Source organism: Perna viridis, chromosome 9, assembly GCF_037379345.1.
Source record: "Perna viridis isolate PV_CMFRI_1.1 ecotype Kerala chromosome 9, ASM3737934v1, whole genome shotgun sequence".
Lineage (NCBI taxonomy): Eukaryota > Metazoa > Mollusca > Bivalvia > Mytilida > Mytilidae > Perna > Perna viridis.
Window position 1 is genome coordinate 14863092 of NC_142453.1, and position 11071 is coordinate 14874162.

The 11071-nt window shown below is 32.3% G+C and overlaps 1 protein-coding gene across 4 annotated transcripts in view; it reads right to left on the bottom strand.

Moving 5' to 3' along the window:
• Window positions 1-7501, bottom strand: part of LOC148606909 (poly(A)-specific ribonuclease PNLDC1-like) — a 29007-nt gene extending 21506 nt beyond the window's left edge. For all 4 annotated transcript variants that reach the window (XR_015915449.1, XR_015915450.1, XM_088546760.1 and 1 more), the window contains exons 1-3: window positions 7401-7501; window positions 4236-4361; window positions 3063-3102 (exon numbers count right to left, since the gene is read on the bottom strand). Coding sequence is in view for 2 of the 4 variants with exons in the window: in XM_088546760.1 (XP_088402886.1) it covers window positions 3063-3102; window positions 4236-4361; window positions 7401-7479 (245 nt within the window). In the remaining 2 variants the exon portion in view is untranslated. The remainder of the gene's footprint in view (window positions 1-3062; window positions 3103-4235; window positions 4362-7400) is intronic.
• Window positions 7502-11071: the final 3570 nt, after the last annotated feature.

Consider the following 11071-nt stretch of genomic DNA (forward strand, 5'->3'; position numbering starts at 1 on the left):
AGTCTTAAACACTCTTAATATATTCATTTTAAGTTACAACAAAATAACTGTTATTTTCTATAAGTAAACGTGTTACTTAATAAAATAAAATAGTTACTATTAGAAAGATAGTAAAATAGAATTTTTTTTTACACCATGACAAAGGTTTGATGCATTCAGTCTAAAAATAGCTACTATTTGACATAAGCTAGTATTATGGTATGACCTGACACTCAACTAATAAGAGAAAATCCTCCTGTACTTTGCCAAATACCACACCTCAACAGCCCTCTTCAACCTAAAACTCCTCAAATCAGAAGGATGGAGGACAGATCTTTAGAAGAGAATTGATTGATGAAACCTTGAGCCTGTTCCTAAGATAGGTTTTGATCAGATAGTACCTACTAAATCCCCTCTCAGTCACCAGAAAATAACACAGAAACTAGACAGTTAGAAAGGAGGTTGGCCACATTGGCATAGTCAACTGTAGAATGTTGCACTCTGTAAGCGGTTGCTGCATGATATCTCTTACGGCTGGGTGGTACTTTTTTGTGACCTTTGACCCCAGATCATGAGTAGAATTGAAGACGTTCGTAATCATTGTGATTTCGTTTCAAGAAGAAAAGAGAATCGTAAAATAAATATTTATCATTGATTAATACTTACTAACTATCCGCCACTGTGTTCAAATTAATTGAAATCCATGAGATGACTAGTCACACATCGGAGACATTGCTTTTGTGTGCATTTAAATTTCTAAAAATAGATTGCTATATACGTTGTGAAGGGTTTGTTTATATATGGGAGTAAAATCTGTCAGTATCCATTATTAAAGATCGAAATCGTTTAACACGACTAATCCTTAAAATAAGGATATATGTAAGTTACATTTTAAACGCACTTAAAAGCATAAATTTTGAGTCAACTCGAGGCTTTTTTCAGCGGTCCAAAACGACCGACTGAAGTTAAGTGAGAACCCTGGGATTATCTTTTGTGGTCCTAATGATCAAACGATTGATAAATTGTTATTTTAAAGGATTATTAACGATGCACATATCAGGGATGCCAGGTTAACAATAGAATGTATTTCACAGCTGGTTGACCAGGTAATTACCAAGCATGGGGTCATAAACTTGTCAGAGCGTAAGGCCAGGTAAAATTATGTAACTTTCGACTGACAGTTTTTAACAACATTTTTATTTAAAGTGACAAAAATTTATCTGAAATACTTTTTGAATGGAATTTTTTTTTTATACACTTTTCAAATTTTAAGTGACGAAAACGATTTAAAACATTTTCGTCATTTATGAAATCCCTTCTTAAATGGCGAAAATGACGAGCGCTAGCTAAATCACTGTACTAGAGTAGTGTCAACGTGTTGTGTCAAGATACTAGAGTAGTGTTGACATGTCATAATACTAGAGTAGTGTTAACATGTCATGATACTAGAGTAGTGATATGTCCAGATTCCATAGTAATGTTAATATGTCATGATACTAGAGTAGTAATAATATGTCATGATACTAGAGTAGTGTCAACATGTCGAGATACTAGAGTAGTGATAATATGTCATGATACTAGAGTAGTGTTAATATGTCATGATACTAGAGTAGTGTTAACATGTCATGATACTAGAGTAGCGATATGTCCAGATTCCAGAGTAATTTTAATATGTCATGATACTAGAGTAGTGATAATATGTCATGATACTAGAGTAGTGTCAATATGTTGAGATACTAGAGTAGTGATAATATGTCATGATACCAAAGTAGTGATAATATGTCATGATACTAGAGTAATGATAATATGTCATGATACTAGAGTGGTGGCAATGTGTCGAGATACTAGAGTAGTGATAATATGTCAAGATACTAGAGTAGTGTTAATATGTCAAGATACTGGAGTAGTGACAACATGTCGAGATACTAGAGTAGTGATAATATGTCAAGATTCTAGAGCAGTGTTAATATATCATGATACTAGAGTAGTGTTGATATGTCATGATACTAGAGTAATGATAATATGTCATGATACTAGAGTAGTGTTAATATGTCATGGTACTAGAGTAATGATAATAAGTCATGATACTAGAGTGATGATAATATGTCATGATACTAGAGTAGTGTCAACATGTCAAGATACTAGAGTAGTGATAATATGTCATGATATTAGAGTAGTGATAATATGTCATGATACTAGAGTAATGATAATACGTCATGATACTAGAGTAGTGTCAACATATCAAGATACTAGAGTAGTGATAATATGTCATGATATTAGAGTAGTGATAATATGTCATGATACTAGAGTAATGATAATATTTCATGATACTAGAGTAGTGTTAATTTGCAAAGATACTACAGTAGTGTCAGTATGTCTAGATATTTGAGTAGTGTTAATATGTCTGGATACCAGAGGTGTCAATATGTTCAGATACTAGAGTAGTGTTAATGTTTGTTTATTTTCTACTGTGTATCTGCAAATCAAATTAAAACAAATTTAATTAAAATGAAGTTGATTAAATGTCATCTGACTTCAACACCAGTCATAGAAATAGACAAAAATGTCCCTTTCCAATGTCTCAACTCAGAAAATAAAATGCTTCACAAGGTGCAGCTAGATATAACCACTGAGGTCTAACCATGAACATTTGGGGCAAGTACGGACACACCATTCAAAGTTGACACAGATTTGAATTGTGGTTTTTATAAAACATTTGACACAGGACAAAAATTTTACCAGAATTAAAGAAGCCACTTTATGGAGCCTTGTTCCCAAAGGATTTCTGTCAAAACCTCAAAAATAAATCAAGACCTTTTGAGAGAGGATAAATTAAAATTTATGTTCACAGTAGTGTAGTGAAGTGATTGTTCTTGGCTCTTAATTCTAAAATGGTTTGGACCATAACCAACTAATATTTAGATTAATGCATAAAAACCAAGTATTTACAGATGATATTCACAACACCATACCAATTTTTTGCTATTGTATAAAAATGTCAGGGTTTATCAAGTTTCAAAGCTTTACTGGAAATATTCTACTCTTTACTCTTTTGTAAACTGCTAACAATTAGTATTACCTACTTGTTTTCAGCTGTAGAGTCTTTTACAAATGCTGAAACACCTATAGAAATAAACAAGTTACACTAAGATTTGATGTTTTTGTCAATACAAGTACATGAATTATCAAGTATGTGGGCTTGGAATGGAATCTCATTGCTGTTGATGTCATGTGCATAATCATTAGATTTTATAACAGCAAGGTATTATTTGTCACTTTTTTGAAAGATAAAGTCAGGTATGAAGACAAAGCAGAATTTCACATTTAGCATAGAATACCTTATAGCGAGCACTGCAAAGCAGTGTGAGCTCTACGGTTATTACATGTACTTTCTAAATTTCCCTTAAAATTTCCCAATATACTAACGAAAAAATGTCATGTCCCGGAAGTAACAAAAAGTGAGTGTCCTTACGGAGAAAATTCATCATTTTCTTTGATCAAATAAATAAAAAAACATAGGTTAAGATTACATTTCAGTAAAAATAAATTTATCTTTCTTATAGTTTTCAGGTCTTTTTCTAATTTGTTTTACTTATTTAAAGAAGTGAATGTTATGTTTATAAAAACGTCGGGAAACACGTCGATGTATGTACGTGTATCTCTGCTGTTCTGCTATTGTCAAGAACCTAACCCGCCTCGGAAAAAAATTTAAGTCTGATTATATTATCAAAATCGAAGCATAGCTTTTCTAAGATAGGAAAGGCAATCATTTTCTTGTTTGGAATTTGCAGCTGTCATCTGAATTCTGTTTACCTCACATGATATGTGTAAAATATTCCCACCATCCATGGAGAACTGTAATATTTCCGGTATCTGTACAGATTGATCTCACAGGCCAAAACTGAAATGGATGTTGCTAGAGATGCCCTTAAGGGATAAAAAATGTAAAGTATTGCGAAGCGCTATAAAGTTATTGACCATTTTGAGAGCGTGGGGAAAGGGGTATGCTCATGGGGTTGGTATTTTGTTCAAGTTATTTACTTATTGAAACTCCCCCCGTTAATTAACAAGACAGATTTTCAAATAGAAATATTGATTTTGCTTGCTGTTAAAATATAATAAAAATATTGCACTTGCAAAGCAAGAATTTTCATCCGGGTTGACACCTGACCGTAATGACCTGATCGTAATGCTTGTTATTGTTCTGGATAATGAATATCATTGACAATTCTTACCTATGTTTGGAGGACCCTTACCTATCTGACATATTGTAATGCTAGATATAGTTCTTCTTAGTTTGCCATATCTATCCTCACTGGTATCAAACAAAGAACTCTTTAACTGTTTATTAAGTTGTAATCCTGTAAATTCTGCATCTAATGCTAAAAATAAAATTTGTCATGAATGAAATCAATATACAGTAACAAGACATATGTTTCCCATACCAATTTTTCCTGTAAGCAATAAACATTTTTCATATTTGCAGAATGCAAGCCATTTTAGCAAGTTTTTTAAAGGGACATAACCCTTCAATACCGACAACCTGGTTGGTGGTCTCATTGGGGAAAACAGTACCCATTTTTCTTGGAAACTTAAATTATTTTCACTTCGGTAAGTACCTGAATGGTATCCAAGTACTTATCACAGCCCAAATAAACTGAATACTTGAATTTGAATTCTACTGCTGTCCATTGCACCATTTTGACAGTAAACCAGTCTGTCGGATGACAGATTTGGAGAAAGTTACTCCCCTTTGCTTAAAATTAAAAAAAAAATAAACGAAGCCAAAGTCGGGAATATGAAAACTGACTATTACATGCACATTCTTTGTACCACATTCACTAGTTTTAAATAATAATTATTACTAAGCATTACATTGTGTACATTGTTAAATAGATGCCCTAAGAGGCCTGAATTACTCAGCTGGAACTTAACAATGGCCTTATTAAGATTAACAGGAATAAATCAATATTTCAGCAAATTAAAATGGTTCTTACATTGTACAGTTGTTCATGATTTTGTTTGATTTGGTTGATTTTATAGGGAAATAAATGTACAGATCTGAATATGGAAAGGACAACTGTTACATTAAACAAAAGGATACATTGTACATTGTACATGAATGTAGATTGAAAAAGCATTGTTTTTTTTCATGGGTTTTTCTTCACCATGAATCACTTTGATATTGACAGTGACTGAATTTAATATGGACTGATACTTAAATGCATGCATGAACAAGAACTTCTCTTTTGCACCGGAACCAGGTTAAACATAAACAATAACGGCGGCCGATGATAATTCAGTACGAAAAACAACAGAAAAATATATTATTTTTGCCAATGGCATCCACAAGCATAAATATGTCTATTCCTTAGATAAGTCAGCATTTACAACCATAATATTTTTTTCCTAACATCTGATAAAAAATATCCAGGCAAAATGTATAGAAACAATACATGTCCATCACTTGATATTTTGAATTTTTGTCGGAGGCTTAAATTAACCAGTATAGTGGGTTAAATCAAGTGGTCAAAATATTAATTTAATATTTTGACCACCAGATAGGGTTAACCCACTATACCACTTTTCTGGAAAGCTGTCCATCATGACCAGTGTCAATGGTTGACGAACACACATACAATGTATAGTAAGAATACATGCGCTGCAAGATGTCCAGTCGGAAGCGACAATTATTGGCGATATACAAATGTAAACTGTTCGCAAAAATACATGTACATAGTAGGTGACTCTCGAATAGTACAATACACCCAGAAAGGGAGGATTCTCGAACTTTTATTTTGGTGTCCAATAGATCACAGAGTCCACTCCTAAAATCCTCCAAGTGATTTCTCCAATCTTTCAGGATTTCATTGCCTTTTTGTGAGTATTTCGGAGCCACTCCAAGTATTACCTTGTGTATTGCAATCATGTTCACCTGACAGGTAAGACACGGTGTAGGTGGTACTTCAAAGGATAATCAGGGCAATAAAAAAACTCCTAGCTACAGGGGTCACGCTGGGCTTCGCCAATGTCGCAATTTGCAATTTTTAATTTTATCTGGCAACAAAAATAACCAATTGGCGATTTTCTTGGAGCCTAAATTTTGTATAATAAAATTGAGAGGAGGTTTATCACCAAGGGATATTTTCTCTAATTATCAAATTATGTTGGCACCTGGTCAGAGTGCCATGACCATGACCAATTTAGGACTGAAGGCAATTAACGGTAATTAGACCAGACGACCATAAATGACAATGTCCTAATGGGAGGTGTCAATCAAATGTAAATATATTACTGAGCCAATCAAAACTCTCATCATCTGGTCAAAGGTAAACACAATTATGGCCATGTGCATGTGGCAACATACAAGCTTCACAGCCCTGTTTAACTATGTGATATATTCAGAAACAGACTTACATTGTACCTAATAACAGAATAAATTAAATCCAATTAACAATGATTATCCCATCAGGAAGTGTCTAAACACTTAGAAATTCAAGAATTGATGAAAGAAAATGAATGACATTTGTTTACACTTTTGGCGGGAAAATCGGTAAACAAATAGAATGGGGATTCCCAAAATCTAATTAAGAAAATACTATTCAGATACCAAGATAATTAAACAGGGACACAATTAATGGTTCATGGTACAAAATGTAGTTTGTTAGAAATTTTATCACTTGAAAAAAAAAAGAACCAAGTTTGTTAAATTAAAAAAAAAATCAAATTATATTGCAAGATAAATTAGACCATAAAGGACAAAAGTAAAAATGCTTTAAAATCAGGGACTATGTGAGAATAGAAATAAAGTCCTTGATAGAAATAAAATACCTGTTTCTGGAGTAGTACTTTATTATTTTATGCATATGAAAGTGACAGACTAGAGCTAAAAACCTGCGTCATTCATCATCAAGAGTGAATCTTGTGTACATGTATGTCATGAATGGAGTGGTTATTTTGATGAATTGACAAAGATAATTCATCAGTGGACTTAATACTGTCATATTTTTTTTTAAAAGTGTAATTTTTTTTTGCCCCCCCCCCCCAAACCGGCTCTAATTTCTGAAAATTGGCGACATAAAATGGCAGCTGGCGATTTTTCTGGCCACATAATTTTGGAAGCCTTAGCAAACCCTGTAGCTAGGAGTATTTTATTGCCTTTTGCAGGTAGTATGCCAACATTACTCCAGGATTTAAATGGTAATTTTGGGATTTCTTGTAGTCACTCCAAAAAGCGACTCCGAAACAGGAATTGGAGAATCTGTCCTCTTTAGAACACTGCTTGACGTCTGACCGTCAGACTGGGTATACTGACTGTATATTCGAAATGGCGATCAAAAGAAATGTTGAAGTGTGTCAAGAACACAATTATACCTTATTTGACAATGACATTTGAAAAAAAAACTTGCCACACAACTAACCAATGAAATCAGCCTTTTGTACAGCGCTTTCGACAGCGGGGAATACTTCTTCAAAATTTGATTTTCCCACTTCGACCATTTTTTTTGCAGAGTTATCTGCACTTATTAGGTCCTACTAAAAACCGGGTTGAAAACAAGACAAGGAAGAACAGGAAGGGCATTTTTTAATATATATAATTTTGGCTATAACTTAGTTTCACTTAAACCTGCATTAGCTGTCATTTTAGTAAATTTTTGTTTCTGTTGAAATATGCCTTAACTTTAAATTATTTCTACTAAATTGTACTTTTCTCGTATAATTTCATTTGATATCCACAAATAAAACGCATTTAATACATGAAATAGGTGTCTATATATTTATTGTCTTGCAAGACAAAAAATCGACCTAGTTAAATTCGTATGCATGTGACTTCTGGTAACCTTAATCCGCGCATGTGTTGTAAGGGTCGCTTCTTTCATAACAAATCTGATTGCAAAGCGAAAGTGGCTATTCAATGTCAAGGGAGACCGACGGACTCAAGCTGTAAAAGAAAAAAGTACGAACATAACGCAAGGATCCTTTTGAAATTTACCTATTGTGATATAATGTGGCACAAATATGGTAATTATATATTCATTTTAAAACTAATCAAGAAATAGATGAAATGTTATGAAAACAAGACACGTGCTTACCTGTGCATCCGCTATTGTTATTTTTTAACCAAGGTTAAAGTATTTTTAAGCCAGGTGAATGGTCTGTCGGCAATCTTCGGAAGTAATGGCGAAAAATAATTGGACCAGATATATCGATCTTCTCTGATTAAAAACGTTTTCACAATATTCTGTAGGTATTATCGACATCCATTGCTTCAATTGCATTACTACAAACTTATTTCATTGAATCAGCAAAATTCAGTAGAATCAAAACTGAACAAATTTGGCAGCTAATGCAGCTTTAATGGAATTACAAAATTTAGTATTATTATTAAAGAAGAATAAAAGTGCTAGAGTGTTTTGGAAAATGTCAAGTAATAAAAAGAAAGTTTTGACGTGACAAGTTCACAAGAAAATGGCGATTAATAAGGGGATATGTTGATAAATAAAGATCATTAGGGACCAGTCATTATTTATCTCCAGGGGTGGGCTGGCAAATTGAAAATTGATCCCGGAAAAAAATAACTGTCCCCCTTTCCAAACACAGAAAAATTCCCAAATACCCCTCTCTTAAGTACCAAAAAAAGTCACCCCCTGCATTCTTAAAAATGAACTTTCAATGTATGTGTTGTTTTTTTTTTTTTAAAAACAGAATAGGAAACATATAATACCATCACAAGTTATTTAAGAAATGTTTCCAATATTTTAACAGGTTATGCAATATAACATGGTTTGGGGCATTGGGCATTTTACGCTTAATAGGCCGTCGAAGCAGTCTGTGTTTTAACGTAAACTGCCCAAAACCAGGTTATATTGTATAACCTGTTCAAATATTGAAACATTTCTTATAATTTAATTTATAATCATACAATAAATAAAGATTTAATTTTTGCATAATTTTGATAATCAAAACAATTAAAAAACGGCGCTGGAATATATCACATGCTTGTTACATTTGTTATTGTTGTTTGAAATTTGGAATTCTAGTTGTTTAAAAACATGTTTGATATATTATTATTAAAGTTTATTCAAATTTTTACTATTGTCTGTAAAGGAGTTGTAAACTGTTGTGTTACCAATTTGGGAGCTTTTCATATTTATTATTTTTCACACAAAAACACTATTTATTCATATTAAAAGAAGTAATATTTGTTTGCTATGTGCACGTACACTTCATGCAATCGAAAAAGAACAGATATGGTATAATGCAACAAATGCAAACCAACGGTAAATTTAATACATTCAGCGGTCCCAACAAGACCTTCATCATGAGGATAACCTCATCTAGTAGTGAGCTCTGAAAGGCCCCACGTAAAAAATTAAGTAATGTCATTTTCTATGCATAGATAAAAAATGAAACAGACAATTAGAGACAATGACTGAACCAAACATACAAAGCTTTATTACACAGGACATTATGTATAAAATTCTAGATATTGCACAAGTACATGTGTAAATGATTTTTCTTTAACCCTTATTGATAAAATGTGTCATGTCCGCCAAACAATGTTAACTTGTTCTTGTGAATTTCATATAAAGATCGTTTCATTTTGATTCTGTTAAAGTGAGAAAATCTTCACAGGACGGATTTTTTTCTGTTAAATGAATTTTACGGTCGTAACTGGGGATCCAGTAACAAAACACTAAATATCTGGATTTTAATTCATGTCTGTCAAAAATCCTTAATATGTTCTTAAAGTTGAACAATTTTGGCTATATTCATGATGTATATGTTATTGAAATATGTCAAGAAAAAATCAAAATCTTGACTCGTCAGGACGAACTTTTTCAGTATCGGATGTGGGTACAAACAAAGTTATTTTTTTCTAAGTTGTAAATGTCTGTGAAAAAAGTTTTAAATATTCAGAAAACCTATTTAAGACGGTATATTTTGATATAAAAATAATAATTTGGATAACGTTAAATGGAAAATATCTTGGCAGGACGGACTCTTCCTCTCGTGATTTTTGCATTTTCTACGGGGTATGGTAACAAAACATAAAATATCTGAATTAACTAAAAATGTCTGTCAAAAATATTTATCATTCTTAAAACTTATTATTGCTTAATTTTGATGTGTAGATATTTTAATTAAGAGATAAATACAAAATATTGACAAGACGAACTTTTTTCGGGGAGAAATATCATCTGGTATTTTGCCTGTATCTTTTACTTTTGGAAGAGTAGATTTAATATTAGAGTAATAATCATTGATGTTGCACATTGTTTTACCATGTATTTGGTCTGGTCCTGCTGCTTTGTGAGTGTTTATGTTTTTCAGCAATTTTTCTATACCTGTATTTGGTAAATCATGGATTTATATATTTAACTCCATGGGTAAATATATGTCTGACATTGGTGGATAAATCCTAGACGGTTTATGTGGAATTGGAACATCCGTTATAAGTGTAAATGCATTGTGGAATTGTTCATTTAAGATGTTTGCTGTAGAGTTTGAGTCTGATGTTAGAATTTCATTCGTTCTAAAAGGAGTGATGTTGGAGCTTTCTGATTTATGAGTTTTGAGATATGATAAAATATTTTTGGAACAAGTTTTGAAGTAACTGGATTTTTATCTTCAATTGGAATGTCTCATATCATGTTCTCGATATATTTCCAGTAGGCCTGTCTTTTCCCTTTTTGTATATCATGTTTTAGTTTGGTTTTTTTTTTTTTCAGAAAAAGTTGGAATGCGTTGTCCTTTTAATTGCATTTATGATATATTTCTTGTACATCTTTTTATATCTCTTTTTAAGCTAGTTGATACCAATGGAAGATTTTTACTATTCCTTAGTATTTTCTGTGGTATGTTATCAGAGATGCATTTTGTAGCTTTTGTTTGAAAGTAGACTACAACTAATTGATGTTCACTGTACCTTTCTTTTCAGTTAATTCCTTATGGATTTAATATCCTGTTCAATATATGATCAGTTTGCTTTTTCATAACTAAATATTTTTCTAGGTAATGATTGACATATGTTCAGTGATAATACACATTCTAATTGGACAATGTCATGGTCATCCTCACCTAAAGGAGG